The sequence below is a fragment of the Mytilus californianus genome, unplaced genomic scaffold (genome assembly GCF_021869535.1).
Source record: "Mytilus californianus isolate M0D057914Y unplaced genomic scaffold, xbMytCali1.0.p SCAF_2, whole genome shotgun sequence".
In the NCBI taxonomy this organism is placed as follows: Eukaryota; Metazoa; Mollusca; class Bivalvia; order Mytilida; family Mytilidae; genus Mytilus; species Mytilus californianus.
Window position 1 is genome coordinate 133,047,476 of NW_026262668.1, and position 24,365 is coordinate 133,071,840.

Here is a 24,365-nt window from a genome sequence, read left to right on the forward strand (position 1 = left end):
ATATTTTTCCTAATTTTTTTTTCTTTTTCTACTGATGTTGGTCTCTGTCACCTCAGTACTTAGGTAATTTGTACAAAAGTCTTCATGTTTTTATGAAAAGAGTTTTATTTTGTAACAACTAGAGTCTTTGCCTTTATTACTACACTAGTAGTCTTGATGATGGCAGTCTTGTGTTACTGTTGAACCTGACTAGGCCAACAAATTTTAATGTTTTTCATGCCAAAAAAAGAGGATTCTTTTTCTGAATTTGGGGAGGGCATGCACTGAGAGCACCCCACCCTTCCTGACTGGTGTTATTGTGGTACTAGTATTTACCTGATGGCTCATTATGGCACGTAAACACATGATACAAACATGAACATCATCTCTGGCCTCCCCACTGACAGCACCCCACCCTCCCTGACTGGTATTATTGTGGTACTAGTATTTACCTGATGGTTCATTATGGCACGTAAACACATGATACAAACATGAACATCATCTCTGGCCTCCCCAAAATTTAATTTGGAATTTTTTATACTTCGGGGGGAACCTATTGTATTTGATCGCTTAAGTCTTCGTGTTGGACTCCGAGACAATCCATCTAGACTAGCACTCTTCTCTTTGTTAAGTAATTGCTCCCTTCTGCAATGATAACACATTTAATGAATCACAAATTCATACATACATCTACAAAAGTAAATTGTAGCAATGTTTTAAAAATTTATTCAACAAAAAATTCCACAAAAAATATCAAAACTAGATGTATAACTAAAATTTGTCATACAAAAGTAACAAAGGAGATTTCATAGGTTTGCAAATAAGATAACTATCCATAAAGACCTAAGAACCAGTTAAGGAGAATGTTTACCTCATGACAACCTGTGTAAATGATAAATAGTCCACTAAAACATCTAGTCCATGGTTTTCTTCACTCAAAAACTCTCGTACCCATCTGTAAAACAAAAATATACTTTAGTCATTAGTCATAGTTTTTATCAGTAGAATGACAGAGTTCAGTTGATCATTGACATTGTAATAGATTTTATCAGTAGGATGACAGAGGTCAGCTGATAATTGACATTGTAATAGGTTTTATCAGTTGGATGACAAGAGGTCAGCTGATAAATAATTGACATTGTAATAGGTTTTATTAGTTGGATGACAGAGGTCAGCTGCTCATTAAAATTGTAATAGGATTTATCAGTAGGATGACAGAGGTCAGCTGATAATTAACATTGTAATAGGTTTTATAAGTTGGATGTCAAGAGGTCAGCTGATAATTGACATTGTAATAGGTTTAATTAGTTGGATGACAGAGGTCAGCTGATCATTAAAATTGTAATAGGATTTATCAGTAGGATGACAGAGGTCAGTTGATAATTGACATTGTAATAGGTTTTATCCGTTGGATGACAGAGGTCAGCTGATCATTAACATTGTAATAGGTTTTATAAGTTGGATGACAAGAGGTCAGCTGATAATTGACATTGTAATAGGATTTATCAGTAGGATGACAGAGGTCAGTTGATCATTGACATTGTAATAGATTTTATCCGTTGGATGACAGAGGTCAGCTGATCATTAACATTGTCACAGGTTTTATCAGTAGGATGACAGAGGTCAGCTGATCATTAAAATTGTAATAGGATTTATCAGTAGGATGACAGAGGTCAGCTGATAATTGACATTGTAATAGATTTTATCAGTAGGGTGAGAGGTCAGTTGATCATCAACATTGGAATAGATTTTATCAGTAGGATGACAGAGGTCAGTTAATCATTAACATTGTAATAGATTTTATCAGTAGGGTGACAGAGGTCAGCTGATAATTGACATTGTAATAGGTTTTATCAGTAGGACGACAGAGGTCAGTTGATCATTGACATTGTAATAGGATTTATCAGTTTGATGACAGAGGTCAGCTGATAATTGACATTGTTATAGGTTTTATCAGTTGGATGACAGAGGTCAGCTGATCATTAAAATTGTTATAGGATTTATCAGTAGGATGGCAGAAGTCAGGTCTGCTTTGAATTGGAATACCGGTAGGTTTTATCAGTAGGATGGCAGAGTTCAGCTGATCATTAACATTGTAATAGGTTTTGTCAATAGGATGACAGAGGTCAGCCGATCATTAACATTGTAATAGGTTTTATCAGTACTATTGCAGAAGTCAGCAATGTTTTGGCATTGTAATAGGTTGTCAAATTAAGTTGAGTTTTTTTAACATGAATGGATATTAGCAGCAAGTTAAGGAATACCACCTTAATTTGTGTATTCCTGATGGATACAGACTAGTTGGATTTGGCATTATAAGTTTAAGCAGTACCTTGTGGGAAGTCTGAACTTTCAAAAGCAAAGTATGAAAAGAAAACCTTTAGACTATGTTACTATAGATATTAGCAATTATAAATTCTCTACACTTTCTGTAAATATGATGGGTAACATTTTTTTTTGCTGTCTTTTTCTTTAATACTATTCAGCAGATATATATTCCCTGTCTGATCCATTAGTTCTGGCATGTTAACACTTACTCTATATGATTGGTACGAAGTGAAATTTCCAAGTCCCGTAGTACCTGTGTGGATGATGAATCTGCCAACATTTTCCTTTTCTGAAAATATTAAATAATAGAACATTTGGATGACATCAAAAACAATTCCTCTTAGTATCTCATGCTGACTGACATATGTCATATAGTTTCATAAGACATCATTGCTTCTCTACATTTACAAAGGTTAATGGCAGAATTTATTTCAATGTTCCATTTTCTACCTTTAAACTTGAAAAAGAAATCTTTTATTATACAAATAATTCAAATTATCATTATTGAATGTTGACAAGTAACACATCTATGTGTTGTGGGTCTCTGCTTAATTAAATTATGTTTATACACATACATAAACACTGCGAAATATATACATTATAGAAGTAAACATATGACATGTATTTCCATGAAAATAGAAAGTTCTGATTGCTCTACTACATCAAATATTTGTTGGTAGATAAATAGTTTATTCTGGCACTTGTAAACAAGGCATGTCAGGGCTTTAATCACATGATTCCCAAATGAGTACAACTACTGTGAAACCCAAACTCATTGCAAACCAGAAGATAAAACAAGGTGTGTCCCATTAAACATAGATATGCACTGATTATGATTTCAGAGGAAAATTTAACATTTAAAGTATGCAATTTACCTTCCAAAAATAACATTTGAAACTTTAAATGATGACCCTTGATTTATCAAATATAACATATTCAAGAAAAGCCAAGTTTATGATGTCAAGCACCTGTAATTTATACTGAAGTAGCTACATTTAATTCTTCCAAAAACAACATTTTTACATGCTCTTAATGATAAATCAACAAATCAATGTTATAATGGTAACAGGGTTAAACTTTATTGTCAGAGGGACAGACAAAGAGAGACCATAAACTCATGATGCTCCCTGCTACTGCATTTGGGGCATTTAAAACATTATAATATAGTTATTTAACCACAATAAATGAACATTGAAGAAGGCCAAATAAAATTATCAAACTTGTTTGTTGCAAAAATGAAAATTTATAAAGCGACAAAATTGATTCACACTTCACTACTGGAATAATTTTTTGTTTCTATTTTTGGATTAATAACAATTAAATTGAATTCCTTTAGAGGCAAGAAAAGGTATACCAGACTGCCTTGACATTAAATTATTTAAATAATACACCTAATTCAAAATGTTATAGAAGACAGAGCAGAGAATTTTTAAAAATGCCAGAAGACAGAACAGGGAACTGCCAGAATAAACTATTACCAGTACAAGTCTTTGCTGCACAATAAACACTGCTTCACATGAAGTAAATTAACTAAAGATATGTCATTAATTTAATAAAGCTAAGCAGATACACACACATATGTTCTTATATAATAGAACATCATATTCACAAACTTTTTTAGAAGGCAAAAAACATTGCCTTTATACATGCATTTTACTGTAATAGTTTAAATGCAATACAAATCTGTATCTTTTAGGTTAAGTTAAAAAAAAATATTTTAGGTCTATAGAGACTGAAGAGATCAAGATTTCAAAATTCTAATGCCTGTCTCATTATGTTTTAGATACAAAATTGTTAAAACTTTATAAATTGAATATGTTTCCCTCTTCAATTACCTAATATGTTGAAATGGAAGAGACTAATTTTTCCAATTCATTGTTTGATGAAAATCACTAAGTGCAATTGTAAATTAGATAATGTGTTTAACAGACAATAGTAGAATAAGTTGGTAGACAAATGAAAGTGTGTCATGCGAAATATTATATTTATCCTGCTTTTGACATAAATCTCACAATTTTATTGGATGAAAGCAACAACATATCAGCCATATTATGTTGCCTACAATATCTTTCTAAAGAAAAAATGCTACATTTTGTCAAAATTACACATTTGTTTCAAATGTATATAAAAATAAGATTTGGTATGATTGCCAACCAGACAATTATCCACCAGAGACCAAATGATGTAGAAGTTAACAACTATAGGTCGCTCTGCAGACTTCAACAATGAGCAATATCAATCACTTCAGGAAGAGTTTACATGTTATTAAAATGTTTTCAAAAATATAAAAATTTGTGAGCTAATTATTCCATTACAAGAAAAGAAACTGTCCAAATATCATATTTCATTCTCAATAGCATATTACATGTAACTCAAAATTTACTGAAAATAAACTTCATAATTAGGTAGATTATCAGTTTATCTATTTCACCGACACCATTAATTAAACATCATTACTAGAATGAACTCAAACAATAAAATTCTCCATACATAATATTTGTTTTTTTTTAACTTCACATTTAAGACCACCTCAATGAATTTCTTCTTCATTTATCAAGACCTCATGCCATTTAAACCAATATCATAAAAAACTTACATTGCAAACTCTGCATATTCACCTTTGACTAACTTGTGTTTCTAGGTTGCTGCCTCCTTGGTGTTTACCCAATGTTTGTTTTGATTCACATATATTATGGAGGTTATTAGCTTATCATTCATAAAGATGATTATCTCTGTATAACCTAGTCATTGTTGTTGACCATTGGTAATTGAGTGTTGATGAAGTCATTGCAAACAGTTCAGGTTATATTTCAGAGACTTTTTCTGTTCTTTTTAAAAAAAATGTTATCAACCATAAACAAAGTTCCCTTACTTCTCTAAAATAAAAGCTGAATTATAAGCTGTTAATATCAAAATTACTTAAATCAGCTAACTCCATAATTCTATTACTGTGGATTAATTTATTTTTGGGGGTACCAATTTTCGTGGTCTGATAAAAATTAGCATTTTCGTGGATATTTGATTTTGTGGTTTTGCAGAAGTTTGAATACAAGCCTATAGAAAATTATACTTCTTTGAAGATTTAAATTGGTGGTTTCCCTATAGCCAAGAAATCAAGGAAAATTGGTATCCCATGTATAATAACGAATGATCAATCTACAGTATTTTCCCTTCTATCATCATGAGCATCATAACATGTTTCAATATATGTATACCTGTATAAAACTCTTGATAACACATCCACTGCATACAATTTGTAGATTTCAATTAATTATCAGTGGGGGTCATGCCTAATTCTATGTCTAACAATAAGTATTATGTTAGGGAAATTATACAAACAAATTAATTTCAATAATACTGATTTATTCAGTGGTGTTTAATTACACCTTGTAGGAAATTAAATTTCAAGACTGAATCCAACTTGTGTTCTTGTCATTATCATAATATAAGTAACATATAATGAAGTTAATCATATGATACATCAATTCTGATATCAGCAGAATTCAACTTTTCCACAGAGCCTTTAATTTGGGAATTAAGATTCCTATATTTTAGAGACAATATGATGAAGTTTAGAAGTCAACTTGTTAAGATATCCATTGATTCCATTAATATTGTTTCCTGTAACTTGTTAATTCTATGCAATCCAGATGATTTTATCTGTGGAAGATGATGAACACTGATTTTAACAATGTTCCTTTGATTATTTCCTTGAGATTCTGATACTCATCTCCCTTACTTTGTTTTTAACTGACAATTTACAAGTTACTACAACATTCCATTCTTGGTTATAAAGACATTCTTTTCGTCTGTGAGACATTAATTACTATTTACACTGATCATGCCAAAATCAGAAATAAAAATATCTGATACTGCAACTGAAGACACATAAAAGCTAAAAAATGAACGTACAATATCAATACCACACTGAAGGGGGAAGGCAACCATTCCCACGCAGGCTCCCTGTAACAAAACATATCATGATATTACTGTGACAGGGTTAGCTTAATCAAATCTTATTGGTTAATAAATATTCTAGGCTCTGTCTATAGAAGGATATTTTTTTCAGTGATTTAGGATTTGATATGAAATCTTTCTTCCTGGGAAAGAATTAAACTGCAAAGTACAACATGCACAATGCTGATTGTTTCTGTTAGCTCATTTACAGTCAAATAATCAACTCTTGACTTTTAAATCAACAAAAACACACAATATGAATCACTGAAAAATTACAGGAAGAGATCTGCTCTAAATATTTTTTGCAATTAATGATAAAATGTATGGTAATAGCAGTAATGGATAGCATACATTGAGGAAATGTAGATTTTATTACATAACAAATTAATATTGCATGAAATTCACGTTTCCATATTCTATTTTCATTATATTCATGCTACTGCATTCAAGACAAGTGCAATTCAATGTCTTGTATCAACATCCATCAAAGATAATAAAATGTAACGTAATTAACAACAGAAAATCTACCATCATAAAATTTTGGGATTACATTGAAACTGAATAGAAAAATATCAACCATTTCTCTTATCAATAAATCAATTTATTAACATATTTTTTGTCCATCTGTAAATTTTACTAAGTATTAGATACACCTTGACGGTGTTAGCCCAAATGGGTGTATCTAATTTACACCAAGATATTATTGTCAATGCAGAATGATAGTTTTCAATAATTTAGGAGGGGGGTCTTTCAGCTATTTGATCATATGTTATTGAAAAGCACGATAAATGCAGGGTATCCAATTTCATTTAAGGACATCTTGGTGGAAATATAAAAATAAGGAGATGTAGTATGAGCGCAAAAGAAACAACTATCCAACCTAGGATGACAGCAACTTCACGTCACCTTCAACAATGCACACAGCCCATACAATACAATGTACCCAAGACAAAATGTGAAACAATTGAAAATAGATAACCCAATGAAAACATTTAATCATTTTAGCCTGTCTTTTAGGTTGGGATTATAATAAATTACATTTTTCACTTTCAATGACATTCCCCAAAATCCTGTGTATCAATGACATTCCCTAAAATCCTGTGTATCAATGACATTCCCTAAAATCCTATGTATCAATGACATTCTCCAAAATCCTGTGTATCAATGACATTCCCCAAAATCCTGTGTATCAATGACATTCTCCAAAATCCTGTGTATCAATGACATTCCCTAAAATCCTGTGTATCAATGACATTCCCTAAAATCCTGTGTATCAATGACATTCTCCAAAATCCTGTGTATCAATGACATTCCCCAAAATCCTGTGTATCAATGACATTCCCCAAAATCCTGTGTATCAATGACATTCCCTAAAATCCTGTGTATCAATGACATTCCCTAAAATCCTATGTATCAATGACATTCCCCAAAATCCTATGTATCAATGACATTCTCCAAAATCCTGTGTATCAATGAAATTCCCAAAAATCCTGTGTATCAATGACATTCTCCAAAATCCTATGTATCAATGACATTCCCCAAAATCCTGTGTATCAATGACATTCCCAAAAATCCTGTGTATCAATGACATTCCCCAAAATCCTATGTATCAATGACATTCTCCAAAATCCTGTGTATCAATGACATTCTCAAAAATCCTATGTATCAATGACATTCCCCTAAATCCTGTGTATCAATGACATTCTCCAAAATCCTGTATATCAATGACATTCTCCAAAATCCTATGTATCAATGACATTCCCCAAAATCCTATGTATCAATGACATTTTCCAAAATCCTATGTATCAATGACATTCCCTAAAATCCTATGTATCAATGACATTTTCCAAAATCCTATGTATCAATGACATTCCCTAAAATCCTATGTATCAATGACATTCCCTAAAATCCTGTGTATCAATGACATTCCCAAAAATCCTGTGTATCAATGACATTCCCTAAAATCCTATGTATCAATGACATTCCCAAAAATCCTATGTATCAATGACATTCCCTAAAATCCTATGTATCAATGACATTCTCCAAAATCCTGTGTATCAATGACATTCTCCAAAATCAATGACATTCCCTAAAATCCTATGTATCAATGACATTCCCTAAAATCCTATGTATCAATGACATTCCCCAAAATCCTATGTATCAATGACATTCTCCAAAATCCTATGTATCAATGACATTCCCTAAAATCCTATGTATCAATGACATTTTCCAAAATCCTATGTATCAATGACATTCCCTAAAATCCTATGTATCAATGACATTCCCTAAAATCCTGTGTATCAATGACATTCCCTAAAATCCTATGTATCATAACATTCCCTAAAATCCTATGTATCAATGACATTCCCTAAAATCCTGTGTATCAATGACATTCCCAAAAATCCTGTGTATCAATGACATTCCCTAAAATCCTATGTATCAATGACATTCCCTAAAATCCTGTGTATCAATGACATTCCCCAAAATCATGTGTATCAATGACATTCCCCAAAATCCTGTGTATCAATGACATTCCCTAAAATCCTATGTATCAATGACATTCCCTAAAATCCTGTGTATATCTACTGTTGTATATCTACTGTTTTCAGACAATATGAAATCATACTGTTACAATTTAACAGGTCCACAGAGTAATCACAGAACAAGATTATTGTATTGATTATACACAAATTCTATATATTTTCTATTGTCCAAATACTATTAATGTGATCATTTTCAGGAAAAAGAATTGTCTATTTTCCCTGGTTGTTAAAATTCTGGTAATTCTGTCAGAATAAGGAATTGATACTATCATAAATATTCTTCATCTTTAATTCTTGTCAGTTCAATGAAACAAAAGCTACAAAGTTATCATTTTATTTTGAATTTATTTTCTAGAAAACAATCTAATTATATTTGTCTGTTTCATTGTATAGATCTTCCATTCTATTCAGAGGCCAAGACTTAAGTTTTTATCAAAATATTCTTTCCATGGAGTAAGCTTTGATATTTTTCCATTTTCTCACAGTTAAACAAATTTACTAATAATTACTAGTGTTCAATAAAAATTCATATACCAACAGGAACAAATTTTATTTCCTTCTTAGAAATTGGCTGACTCAATTTACAAGGAAAGTAAAATAAGAAAAAGTCCCTAAGAGACTGGACAATGATTTTTTTATTATTAAATGGGGCATTTATTTATCATATAAATTCATAAATCACCAACAAAAATTACCCAAACTAAAGATTCAAAATTTCTAAACATTATACCATTTACTGCAGAAATAGGAAGAAACAAAGGTGATTTGTAGATCTATTAACAATGTTAAAGGATGAGGTACTACAGACATACGTTATAGACAGGGAAAAGTCATGATGTAAAAACCAAATGTTTCCTATCTAAATCATGTACATGTCATTCTACCTAAATATACACTATAGAGAAGAAAACATTTTTATGTAGCATTTCTAACAGTTTGGCATTTTTATATCAAAACATTAAACTTGGAAAACTGCTATTTTTTTTTAAACTCATACATTGTATTTATAAAAATTGATCCAAATCTAAAATAATCTACTATTCTTTGTTTTCCATTGTACTTGTGTTGAAAAAAGATTCAGAAAAAAGATTTCTTATAAACAATATTTATTTGATCTATTTTTACAGTGAAAACTGATCTCATGTTAAAATAAACAAGCATTCTGTGAGTATTGCCTGGCAATACATAGTCCCCTACCGGTTAAAAATTCATTGTACTGGAACAAAATGCTAACTTGATCTATAACTTGTCATGGTGTAAACTATATAACAAATATCAAGTCAATATCTTCAAGCATGACGAAAAAAAAAATGTGGAAAATTGATTATTTCAGTGAATTTTCTAAGTCCAAGGACCATAACTCTGCACAAAATCATCAGACCAGAACAAAATTCGAACTTGATCTGTAACTTGTCATGATAAAACTGTATACCAATCATCAAATCAAAATCTTCCAACATGACAAAAATAAAATGCTCCGCTGGGGCGCAGCTTGATACGACCGCAGAGGTCGAACCCTGAACAGTTGGGGCAAGTATGGACACAACATTCAAGCTTGATACAGCACTGAATTTGGATTGTAATTAAATATTTGACACAGCATAGGGTTCTGACACAGAATGAAAGTGGTCTAAGAACTTAAAAATTTTTAATCTACCTATTCAAACCATATCATTATTATTTGCTTTTATATATAAATCAGAAATAACCAATTTAAAATGGAAAATTTTAAAGGAAAAAAAGGGGAAAAAAATCCCCCCCCAAATTTTTTGAACCCCCTTATGATTCATCACCCCCAAACTCAATCCCAGCCTTCCCTTTGTGGTATGGTACCTTGCAGTACAATTTCAGAGAGATCCATACACTTGAACACAAGTTATTGTCTGGAAACTAGAAAAATGCTTGTTTTTTGGCCCCTTTTTGGCCCCAAATTCCTAAACGTTTAGGGCAATTACCCCCAAACTCAAACCCAGCTTTCCCTTTGTGATATGGAACCTTGCAGTACAATTTCATAAAGATCCATAGACTTACACACAAGTTATTGTCCTGAAACTAGAAAAATGCTTGTTTTTTGCCCTTTTATGGCCCCTAATTACTAAAATTTTGAGGCAATTACCCCCAAAATCAACCCCAGCCTTCCCTTTGTGGTATGGTACCTTGCAGTACAATTTCAGAGAGATCCATACACCTGAACACAAGTTATTGTCTGGAAACTAGAAAAATAGATATTTTTGGCCCCTTTTTGGCCCCTTATTCCTAAAATTTTTTGGCAATTACCCCCCAACACAATTCCAGCTCCCTTTGTGATATGGAACCTTGTAGTACAATTTCATAAAGATCCATACACTTACACACAAGTTATTGTTATAAAACTAGAAAAATGCTTGTTTTTTGCCCCTTTTTGGCCCCTTATTCCTAAAATTTTTGGGCAATTACCCCCCAACTCAATTCCAGCTTTCCCTTTGTGATATGGAACCTTGTAGTACAATTTCATAAAGATCCATACACTTACACACAAGTTATTGTCATGAAACTAGAACAATGCTTGTTTTTTGCCCCTTTTTGGCCCCTTATTCCTAAAATTTGGAGGCACTTACCCCAAAAATCAATCCCAGCATTCCCTTTGTGATATGGAACCTTGTGATACAATGTCAGAGAGATCCATAGACTTACACACAAGTTACTGTCATAAAACTAGAAAAATGCTTGTTTTTGGCCCCCAATTCCTAAAATTTGGAGGCAATTACCCCCAAAATCAATCCCAGCATTCCCTTTGTGATATGGAACCTTATGGTACAATGTCAGAGAGATCCATATACTTACACACAAGTTATGTCTGGAAGTTACAAAAATGCTTATTTTTGGCCCCTAATTCCTTAACTGTTGGTACCATAACCCCCAAAATCAATCCCCACCTTCCTTTTGTGGTATTGAACCTTATGGTAAAATTTCATTGAGATCCATTAACTTAAACTAAAATTAGAGTGCGAAAACTAATGTGTCTTCGGACAACGACGACGACAACGACGTCATACCAATATACGACCACAAAATTTTTTTTGCGGTCGTATAAAAAGTGAGGAAAACTGATTATTTGAGTGATTTTTCTAAGTCCAAGGACCATAACTTTGCACAAAATTGTTAGACCGCACCAAAATTCGAACTTGATCTGTAACTTTTCATGATAAAACTGTATACCAATCATCAAATCAAAATCTTCCAACATGACAAAAAAAAGTGTGGAAAACTGATTACTTGAGTGAATTTTCTAAGTTCAAGGACCATAACTCTGCACAAAATTGTCAGACCGGAATAAAATTTGAACTTGATTTGTAACTTGTCATGATAAAACTGTATACCAATCATCAAATCAATATCTTCAAGCATGACAAAAAAAAAGGGGCGGAAAACTGATTTTTTTAGTGAATTTTCTAAGTTCAAGGACCATAACTCTGCACAAACGTTTCAGATCTGAACAAAATTTTAACTTGATCTGTAACTTGTCATGATAAAACAATAAACCAAATATCAAATCAATATCTTCAAGCGTGAGGAAAAAAAGTGTGGAAAACTGATTTGCCGGACTGACGGATGGATGGAGCGAAACCTAAAGTCCCCTTCGACTTTGTTGGTAGGGGACTAATAAAACAGAAGCTATGATTTCTTAACAGTAAGTTTATCTAAATGTCTTATATTATAAAGATATTGAAAGCATGAGCACAATTTGCATATATATATATATACATGTATATAGACTTGAAGGGGATGAAAAAAAGGTTACTTTTCACAATTAGAAAAAGACATTTGTGTATAGAAAAGTTAAATACTATATAGGATATGTCATAGGTACATTTTTAGGATACTTTCTTTTCCTTAAATCCATATCAGACAATCTAAATCATATTTGTGATAGACTCATTAAATAGAGTAAAAATTATGTAATTGAAAAAAGACTCATTATAGAGTAAAAATTATGTAATTGAAAAACAGACTCATTATACAGAGTAAAAATTATGTAATTGAAAAAAATCTTGATAAATTTAGAAATATGATGTGTAAAAACCTGTTGATGTTGCACTCTAGACAAATATCTGTACATGCAACTTCTATTATCTTAGTTCCCAAGAGAAATAAAAACATGTATGGCCTATCAATAATACTTTTCTTTGATATAAAATTCATTATGGCTGTGTGAGATAACACCTTCTATTTCATAGTTTGTTCAAGTTAAAAAGTGAGGAAACATAGTGATACCATAACGTCCTGAAGGAAGTGAGTAGTAAAGACATGCACTTTATTTCAGTATGTAGAATTGTACCTTGATGGACTGTGATTGCTGAAATATTCACAAAATCTTTATAAATTGTTAGATTGACAAAAAATTGTATACTGACCACATATCTATTTCATCAAGTGACAGGGAAAAAATCCTTTTTTAAAACTATATCCCAACATCCCTGATATCTTCATGAAGAAAAGGTAATACTTACATAACCAATTGTAAAACTGTTTTGTCACTCGTAGAGATTTTTGAAAACCCAAATTTTAAATAACATATTCAAACTTATTGAGAAGTTATAAATGCATAGATAGAGACTGCTACAGAAGGTTAAATCTGATCTGATACTGGACGTGCATTGGTGGAGACAGTGACTGTGGTTTGATAAAGAAAGGATGGGACCTTAACTCTTTCTCAAGTGTGTTTCCACTGAAGATTGCCCAAGAATCTTAATATTTTAGAGATTTCAGGGCTTGCTTGAGTCAAAACTTTCTACATTTTTGACCTTTGAGAAGTTGTCAGCGTGTACCTTTGTACAGTAAAATAGTAGTCCTCAGAGAGTGCCTCAAGGTGAGTGGCCAAAGTATTTTGATATTTAAGAAATTTTTACTATGTTCCTCTATGCAAAACAGCATTTTTTTAGAGGTGTTCTTTTAATCGGAGACAGAAAAATAAAATCTTCTAGAAGTTACAGGAGAATTTCTCTTGATGGCTTCAATTAGTTTGTATGTTTTGAGGGTGTGCCTCGGTGGAGAAGGCTATGTGGTAATGAGGATAAGGTGTTAGTTAAGCTAATCTATGATTGTTGTGTGAGTACTGACATGCTCTTGTCAACAACATAGTCTTACCCTGGTACTTCTGCTAGCCTTAGGATCCAAATATGTTTTGAGATGGTCCAGGTAAACATTGGGAGGGTCCTTTGCATGAACTCTTTCCTGAAAAAAACAAAAAGATGTACTTGATTTTAACATTTCACTAATAAATTATATATTATTGTTAAAACAAAAAACAAATAATACAAAATAAATGTAAAATAAGGTTTTACTGTACCAAGCGATGACCAATAACGGGAAAGAATTAGTCAAACAATGAAAACCACAAAGACATGAAAGTGTCCACAAAATGATCAATTAATAATTAGGGTGTATTATAAACAATACAATAACATATGTACTTGTATAATGTCAATAAGATGAGAGAGTCACTGGCCTATTGAAAACCAATATGAGCAAGCCTAAAAAGTTGAGAAAACTTGTAGATTATATAGTTTGTTTATGTAAATGTTATATCTCATTGTGTAGTTGGGTTGTTATATCATTAATTATCTTCGACATGTCTTTTTACATACAAGTGCAACCCAAAGATCCATACTTCAGACATAGATATCTTACTTAATATTAATTCAGTTTACACCATAATACTATAAAACAGAGGTCAATGTTATTCTATTACAACAAATTTAACATAAATTTTATGAAAATCGTTTATTTCTGTAAACTATTTACATTTCATTACTTTGATCAATTACTAGCTTAGGTTTAAAATAGCTTATTATTTTCAAGTAAGAAATGAAGTTGTTTATTAAGTTTATTTGTTCTCTCTTTACTCTGACAGAGGAAACATGATGGTGGAGTTGGTGGACATATATGAGACAAATTCTAATGAAATACCAGGAAATAATCAGTAAGGCTTTTATTGCTGATGCTCATCTGGACTGTTGTTAGAAGGTCTCCAAGGATGAATTAAATAGTTCCTCAAGGTCAAGGCTATTTTAAAATCATGAAGTAAATATCATATTTTACTGATGAGGTAACTGATAGGATGTTCATTCATAACAAGCCACAGATTTTATTGAAGGAATATTAAAATCACTTCAATATTAAATATTATGGTGAGCTTTGTTGCAATACTAAAAAGATTTCACAGGAACAGCATTCCATATTGTCATGAGGTCTGAATCATTGCATAAAGTGTGTAAAATGGTTATTTTTAAAAGTACATGAAAAGGGTAATAGGAATTACTACAAATATTTGACAGTACTTGTTAATTGAGTGGACAGTACATGTCCTTAACTGTACCCAGGTTTGATTGTGCCAAAAGTGACATTAAAAAATCCATCAATCTTTAACTGTAAAATGTCTTAATTTCAGAATTGTTGTCATTTGATGGTCTTAGCAATACATACTTTAAAGAACTTCCTCCATGTTGGATTACAGTTTTAGTATACACAGTGTTGGAGTACACAGTTTTGGTACACACAGTGTTGGATTAAACAGTTTGGTACACAGTGTTGGAGTACACAGTTTTGGTACACAGTGTTGGAGTACACAGTTTTGGTACACAGTGTTGGAGTACACAGTTTTGGTACACAGTGTTGGAGTACACAGTTTTGGTACACACAGTTTTGGATTACACAGTTTTGGTACACACAGTGTTGGAGTACACAGTTTTGGTATACACAGTGTTGGATTAAACAGTTTTGGTATACACAGTGTTGGAGTACACAGTTTGGTATACACAGTGTTGGAGTACACATTTTTGGTACACACAGTGTTGGAGTACACAGTTTTGGTACACACAGTGTTGCAGTACACAGTTTTGGTACACACAGTGTTTGATTAAACAGTTTTGGTATACACAGTGTTGGAGTACACAGTTTTGGTATACACAGTGTTGGATTAAACAGTTTTGGTATACACAGTGTTGGAGTACACAGTTTGGTATACACAGTGTTGGAGTACACATTTTTGGTACACACAGTGTTGGAGTACACAGTTTTGGTATACACAGTGTTGGAGTACACAGTTTTGGTACACACAGTGTTGGAGTACACAGTTTTGGTACATGCAGTGTTGGAGTACACAGTTTTGGTACACACACACAGTGTTGGAGTACACAGTTTTGGTATACACAGTGTTGGATTAAACAGTTTTGGTATACACAGTGTTGGAGTACACAGTTTTGGTATACACAGTGTTGGAGTACACAGTTTGGTATACACAGTGTTGGAGTACACATTTTTGGTACACACAGTGTTGGAGTACACAGTTTTGGTACACACAGTGTTGCAGTACACAGTTTTGGTACACACAGTGTTTGATTAAACAGTTTTGGTATACACAGTGTTGGAGTACACAGTTTTGGTATACACAGTGTTGGAGTACACAGTTTTGGTACACACAGTGTTGGAGTACACAGTTTTGGTACATGCAGTGTTGGAGTACACAGTTTTGGTACACACACACAGTGTTGGAGTACACAGTTTTGCATCCTTTCAATGTCATAATAAATATGCATTTATTGCAGAGAAATGATTAACTGTTATCTAAAAGACAAGCTGAGTGACAACTGCTTACACTAAGTTCACCTTAGATTACTGGTTCAATGCTACTGCCAAAATTTCACAGCCTTGAGAACAATTCTTATCACTTATAACAATTTAATGATGTTGAACAATGAACTTGTGTAATATTTTGATGTTAAGAAAACTTTATATCACTGTTCTAGCAGTACTTTATTGCTCTTTCTGACATTCAGTTTACAAAATGTTGGAAAGTTTCCTTGCTTCTCATGTAAACTACACCTTATTTCTAGTGCATAAGAACTATCAAATAACAAATCATATAGTTATATGTTGTATTCTGAGATTAAAGATCTATTGATCTTTCTTTTAAATAACATCATTAAAGTATCACATATTACATGTAAATGTCACAGTAACCTATTTTCACACAGTGGTATTTTAATGTGAAGTTAGTCAAAAATGTCAGAAAAGGCAAAAGCATTGTTAGTGTAAAATGTAGGTCATGGTCACTTTAAGGCAATAATAATTAAGGTCTTTCCCCTTATCATGCTTATTGTTTTTATAATATTTAGTTAAATAGTTTTTTCTTGGTTAGAATAATCATAATTTTGAAATTGTTTGAAACAACACTAGAAGTTACATGTGTTTTTTTCTGCATATAATGTACAAATCTACTCTAGGTACTGCAAACATTTTATGTATTTTAATCAATGTTTATTATGCAGTTGTTTGCAAACTAGTCTGAATTTCAGCCACCAATATTAGAGTGTGGAAACAAAACTTTAAATCATCAGGTTAAGTATATTCTACTGAATAAGTTTGGTGTTCATGGCAAATCTTTTGATCTGAGCTTTTGATAGACTGTTCATTTTTTTCACAATCATTGATGACTGGTTGCAATTTACAGCCAAATTTTATTATAGCCACTTGTCCATTGTTGAAGACTGTATGTTGACCTCCAGATATCTTCTGGTTTCATGTGTTCTTGGATTGCTGACAGAAACACCATGTCTCCTTTGACTCATAGTCAACCTTTATTTTGATATAATCCATTGCTTAGATTCAATAATACAAATCCCTACAGAACAATAAATCTTCCAACAGGTCCTTGTAAATGTTCACCATTTTCTCATGCTTTGTATTAATTCATTTTTGTTTTTTTATGTCCTAATTTCAGTATTTGGCCGTGTTTTCTGGTCAATTTTCAGAAATTACATCTGAACTTTATACTGTATATTTTCCATGCTTAACTGATCAGGGCAAATATGAAAATCAAAGAAATAGGCTGATAAATTTCAACTCTGAAGATTTAACTAAGAGAAAATTACATGTCTTTTATCAGAATCTCTTTCTATTTAGTGAGCATTGCAAAAAAGAAAATTGACATCATTCATTACCTTCCTCAGACAAATGCAATCTCATAAATAATGAAACCTCCTTCATCAGACTAATTCAATTACATCTATTTTTATTCAAATCATGTAAAAACATAAACTGCTGGTCATGATGAATTTCAAGGCATTATAATAAAAGTACAGATATTATCCAGTACTATTTTTATCTTTGGGTCATGGTCTACTAAATGTAGAATGCATAAATAAATATTTATCAATTTCTCAAATATCAATAAGCATATCTTCACATTTATTAAAGCATATCTTCAGAAAAAAAATTAACCTTCTACTTCAAGCATTTATTTTGATATATCAGTTTTTTCCTACACAGATATTTCTTTGTGTCTTACAAGTATTTTTAGCATTGCACATCTGAGGCTCTAGATGTTGAGCAACAGACTCAGAATCTCTTGACTACCATTACTAGTATTGGTGGATTGACGAAAGCATGTTTTGTATTGGATCAAAAGAAAATTGTAGATTGTGGAGCACTTAATTTGTGGTTCTTTGACAAATGCTTGATATATCCATGAAAATTAGAACCTGTTAAAATTTATAAAATAGATAGTATAAAGATGCTTTTAATAGTTTTGGAAACCATTGACATTTTTTTCATTGGTACAAAAACACCACATTTTTATAAATTTCTGTTATTCTTAGCCAATTCATACTTTCCCTGACTGGTGGATTATTTTAATATTATGGACATGTGGTTTGTTTGTTCTCAGGTCTTCATTGGTCAAATTATTTTTGCTTTCCTCTAAATCTGCTATTGTGACAACACAAACTAGAGGCTCTAAAGAGCCTGTGTTGCTCACCTGCATCTTCAACAATGGCTACTTTTTAAGTAAAAAAATCATCATTTAAGGGGAATAACTCTAATAAGAATTAACTGACATTTTCAGTCATGTTCAAATATTTGTAGATCTTATCCTGCTGATAATTTATTCTTTTTAATTTTTCTATTGATCTATAATAGTTTTCAAGATAATAGGCAAAAAATGATAAAAAATGTTAAAAATTATCATTATAGAGCAATAACTCGAATAATAAGTCGACTGAAGATTTCGGCCATTATGGCTTATTTGTAGATCTTGTCTTGCTGATCATTTATGCTATTAAAAGTTTCTATCCATCGATTACAGTTTTCAAGATAATAGGCAATGCAATAATGTGAAAAATAGTCATTTACGACGAGGTTTTTTCTAACAATCTTGACTACCCATGAGGGTCTTGCACGGTCAGTCGTCATTAAAAGGCAATTACTCTTGCATGGTCGGTCGTCATTAAAAGGCAATTACTTCAATAAGTAGTCACCTAAAGATTTCGATCACGTTGTCTTATTTGTAGATTTAGTCTTGCTGATCATTTTTACTTTTTAAAGTTTCTATCTATCTATTATAGTTTTTAAGATATAAAGCAATAACTAAAAAAAAAAATATGGTAAAATCCGTCATTAAAGGGCAATAACTCTAATAAGGAGTCCTCTGACAATTTTTGGTAATGATGACTTATTTGTTGATCTTGTCTTGCTGATCTTTTTTTGCTATTTAAGTTCCCGTCTATCTATTATAATTTCAAGATAAAAGGCAAAAAAAATTTAAAATGGTCAAATTTGTCAGTTAAAGGCAATAACTCCTATAAGTCGTCTAAAATTTTTGAATTAAATGGACAATATGTAGAGCTCAACATTCTGAACATGTTTGCCGTTGTCAGATTTTCTCCATTTATAGAGGTTTTCAAAATTATAGGAAAAACTAATAGTTTCTTGCATTTTACCCTTCTGTTCTATTTTTAGCCATGTCAGCCATCTTGATTGACAGGCCGGGTCATCTAACAAATTCTTTAAACTAGATACCCCAATGATGTTTGTGGTCAAGTTTGGTTAAATTTAGCCTAGTAGTTTCAGAGGAGAAGATTGTAAAATTTAACGGACGATGACGGACAACAGACGCCTAGTGATGAGAAAAGCTCACTTGGCCTTTTGGCCAGGTGAGCTAAAAAGGGGACCATGCCCGATGACATCTCATATAAAGAACACATATTTTTGCTGATCATTAGAAAAGAACGATAAAGTTTGTCTAAAAATCATAATGGAAACATATTTCACCATCGAATCTTGTGCAGTATATTTCTCTCCTCTAGGTAGTTACATTCTAAATTATTAGTGTTTCATAATCGATGCATAGCCATAGGAAGAATCTATAATTATTGAACTTGAATAAAACTGATATACAGAAAGCACTGATTCCAAACAACCACAGTGTCAAGACAGTAAACAGTAGGATATAGACTGACATATTGTAGTATACAAAATGGAAAAATCACATATATAAAAATATCATGGATGTTCTTGGAAGTATAACTTTCTCAGCAACAAAATTACCATGTCCAGTAAGGGATACTAAATTGGGTTGCATTTTGTTTTAAGTTTAAGGTCACAAACAGTCATTATTAAATTCTTGTCGATTCTCTGATTAGCAATGACATGTCAATGGATAATTTTAAGCAAAGAGATATTATTATTTTTCTTTTAAGATATTTAAAAACAGACAACAAATGGAAATTGATTTACACCAAGATGCCGTTAAATGAAATTGGATACCCTACATTTAACATGCTTTTCAATAACATATGGTCAAATTGCTGAAAGACCCCCCCCCCCCCCTTTCCTAAATTATTGAAAACTATCATTCTGCATTGACAATATTATCTTGGTGTAAATTAGATACATCCATTTGGGGCTAAAGCTCTCAAGTTGTATCTAATACTTATAGGTCATGACCTCTAATATACACTTTTGTATCTTCCTGAGAGTCCTGAACATTAGTCTAGAACCCCTCATATTTTTAATGATTGACAAATTTGCCTGGCATGCAAATTATTTCTCTTTGATCTGAATATGATGTTAAATACCTGTGATATTTATGTAACCTTCATAATATATATAACATGCATAAGTTAACAATAATTTTGATAAGGTCATAGATATAAGACTACTGTTGTGTTTAATTAGTATGATCTTTACATGGATGATCTTATCAGTATGACTAATATTACAATTTATACTGTCATATGCAGTCAGAAAAGTTCATCAGAAATAAGGAATTATCAGTATGACGTTAATATTATAATTTATACTGTCATATGCAGTCAGAAAAGTTCACCAGAAATAAGAAATTATCAGTATGACTAATATTACAATTTATACTGTCATATGCAGTCAGAAAAATTTATCAAAAATAAGAAATTATCAGTATGACTTTAATATTACTTTAATATCAATTTATACTGTCATATGCAGTCAGAAATGTCATATGCAGTCAGAAAAGTTCATCAGAAATAAGAAATTATCAATATGACTTTAATATTAAAATTTATACTGTCATATGAAGTCAGAAAAGTTTATTAAAAATAAGAGATGATCAGTATGACTTTAATATTAAAATTTATACTGTCATATGTAATCAGAAAAGTTCAGCATTTTAAAGTGTTGTGAAATGGTCACTGATTTATGGCCCTTATTTTATTTATTATCCCTTTGCATTTAGGCACACTTCTGTAACTAAATATATTCTTATATAACTAAAATAAATCGACAAAGTAAAAATTTATTGTAATTTCTTACGAAAGAAATCATTTTAATGACATATCATCAATAACAATTGATATAGTAATTTACACCAAGAAGTTATTAAATGAAATTAGATACCCTGCATTTATCATGCTTTTCAATAACATATGATCAAAATGCTGAAAGACCCCCCTCCTAAATTATTGAAAACTATCATTCTGCATTGACAATAATATCTTGGTGAAAATTAGATGCACCCATTCAGGCTAATGCCCTCAAGGTGCATCTAATACATACAGTCAAAAAACTTCAGCAAGGAAGTATGATGCTACAATCAGTCCATTGAATTATTATCAGTCTAACATTCTATACATGTATGTGCCTGTCCCAAGTCAAGAGCCTGTGATTGAGTGGCTGTGGTTTTTTTTTTTACGTTTCATTTTAGTTTTTCGTTTATTGTTTTGCATAGTTTGATCTTGTGTTGTGACGTTACACCGCTGTCTCAGGTTAGGGGAGGGTTGGCGCCTTCAAACATGTTAAACCCCGCCACATTCTGTATGTGCCTGTCCCAAGCCAGGAGCCTGTAATTCAGTGATTGCCAATCAAACCAAATATTCTTATTTTATATTGTAACATTAATTTTGATTGGATAATGAAATGAATTTCAGAGCAGCAACTACAAGATTAATATTCTGAAATTGTGCTTGCAAATGCTGACGTCATGTGACTGATTTGAAGATGTATGATTTAGTGGTGTTTTTTTTCTAAGTTGCAATAGCATGAATGGAGTTGTATTAAAAGATTTGGGGGCATCATTTTTTAAGGTAGCAAACTTTCGTTTACTGGATCTGTTAACACTCGCCAGTAAACTAAATTTGCTACTTTCATATTCCAAATTGATGCCTGGAAATCTTTCAAATGAAATATTTTATTTTCTAAAATATATATACTATTTTGATGACCACTTAGTATATTACACAAAACCTGTTCTATAATGTATATCATGTAGAACAGTAAAGGAGTTTTTTTTAATACATGTAGTATATTTTAGTTCAGAGGTAATGTTTAGCAGCTTTATAATATAGCATTTTACAGCTATAACAGTCCTATAATTTTTCAGAAGCTTAATCAATTTTTTACTTTTGACTACACCAAATGAAAATGGTAACAAAAATATGCCCAGACTATGCACTTAATTCATCATACAAGGTTATTTGGTCCTCTACAAAGATTTAATAGGTCAATGTGACATTTGTACAACCTAACCCTGAGGATGGAACAAGAACCTCATTTTCAGATATCATCCATTTAAGTTTTTACACACTTTAAGGGTATTCACTTTATTTAAACAAGATTTTATCACTTGTGTTAAGTATGAAAACTACTTTATCATACTATTTACAACTCCAATGTAAACAAGAAAGTAATTTTAATATATTAAACCTAACCTATACATTAAGTTTCTTCTTCAATTTCTTTTTCAAGATAAAGAAAAGCTTCCTTGTAAAGAAGTAGTCTGAAAACATGTTTCATCACAGACATTATAATTAATATCATTCATACCACAATCAATTTTACAACAATTAACATGAATTCTGGGACATTACATATGTACTTTTGTACATATGTATGTACTTTTGTACATATGAATGTAATAGTCAATTTGTCAAGTGATTGGAAATTTTTTGTCCTCATTCATGTAACTAATTTCCTTCCCAAGTGGTCTTTTCCTATCAGCACTTAATCACAGGCAATATATCAAATAAAGTTGAAACCAAGAATTTTTCTTCGTATACTTGTGTACATGTATTTACTTCATTTTATAAACATTTGATAATTATAAAGTGTTTGAAATATTGAACTTAGTTTAAAGGATTTAGACCTATATTTTGCCTACAATTCTAGACATTTATGAAGTTCAGGTAGTTACAAAAAAATGTATTCAAAATCAATTAATTTACCAAAAAATTACCAAATCACTTAATAATAGGTAAAAGTTGGATCTCTTAATGAAAAATATGCCCTTATTCTTTTTTAGTAAATTCAAAGATGCTGTGTTTGTAAAGCCTGGTATTCACTATCAAAGTTTTCCTTGACCAGGTAAATTTGGTCCAAGTCATCTGTTGTCACTATCAAAGTTTTTCATAAAAAACTTGGTCACAGAAAACTTTGACTAGGTAAACTTGGTCCAAGTCAGCGGTTGTCACGATCAAAGTTTTTTATCAAAAACTTGGTGACAGAGAAGACAGCACTGTGATTGGATAATTCCCGCCCAAGTCCATCCAAGTTTAAAGAAAAACAGGATGAGATTCTTTTCCATCCAAGTCCGTCAAACTTTGACTGTTGTCACTATAAAAAAATCCATCAAAAACTTTAACAAAGAAAACTTGTACAAGAAATCTGTGATAGTGACAACGGACCTTTAGTACTGCTTTTCACAATGAATGTATCAATAGATAACACACAACATACTGTGGAAGAAAAATCTGATATTGACAAACTGTCCAAGGATAAATGGGCTATCAAACCACCAGCTGTGGTTCTCACTTAATAATACTCAAATTAATCTTCATTTTATAATCATAAATGGTAATTTGCATATAATTAATAAGGTTTAAGCAATATAGAACTTGGAAAATGAGTCCAGGTGTTGTCCATTTTATTACCCTGATTAGAACTTTATTATGGATAATGTTTTCAGTAACTGTCTGTCAAATGTCAGAAAATGAGAGAATGAGTAAGAAGTCTGGTGATGGTTGATTGGTTGAGAGAAAAATAGGTAATAAAACTGACTTTCAGTAATTTCAGTTTTTCTCAAGCTATCACTTGAAATGATGTCATGAATATAATGCTTAACGGACTGAAAATTCTTTAAAAAACTGATTCCCCTGTACAATATAAAACAACTGCAAAGTCTGTAATTTGCTTAGAAAAACCAGACAAACAAACAAAAACAAATAGGAGAACTATGGTATAATGTGGTTAAGATTCTGAGAAAGATTAAAT

At 31.6% G+C, this 24,365-nt stretch overlaps 1 protein-coding gene and 1 long non-coding RNA gene across 2 annotated transcripts in view; both read right to left on the bottom strand.

Annotated features, from left to right (window-relative positions):
* Positions 1-24,365, bottom strand: part of LOC127731080 (formin-like protein 3) — an 85,109-nt gene that overhangs the window by 32,763 nt on the left and 27,981 nt on the right. Inside the window, exons 5-9 of the mRNA XM_052239941.1 lie at positions 13,935-14,021; positions 6,220-6,270; positions 2,517-2,596; positions 851-934; positions 432-624 (exon numbers count right to left, since the gene is read on the bottom strand). Coding sequence (XP_052095901.1) covers positions 432-624; positions 851-934; positions 2,517-2,596; positions 6,220-6,270; positions 13,935-14,021 — 495 coding nt within the window. The remainder of the gene's footprint in view (positions 1-431; positions 625-850; positions 935-2,516; positions 2,597-6,219; positions 6,271-13,934; positions 14,022-24,365) is intronic.
* LOC127731081 (uncharacterized) lies at positions 10,722-11,935 on the bottom strand. The gene is made up of 2 exons (XR_007995488.1): positions 11,123-11,935; positions 10,722-10,802 (listed from the first exon to the last, which is right to left on the bottom strand). It is a non-coding gene; the product is annotated as an uncharacterized LOC127731081 (long non-coding RNA).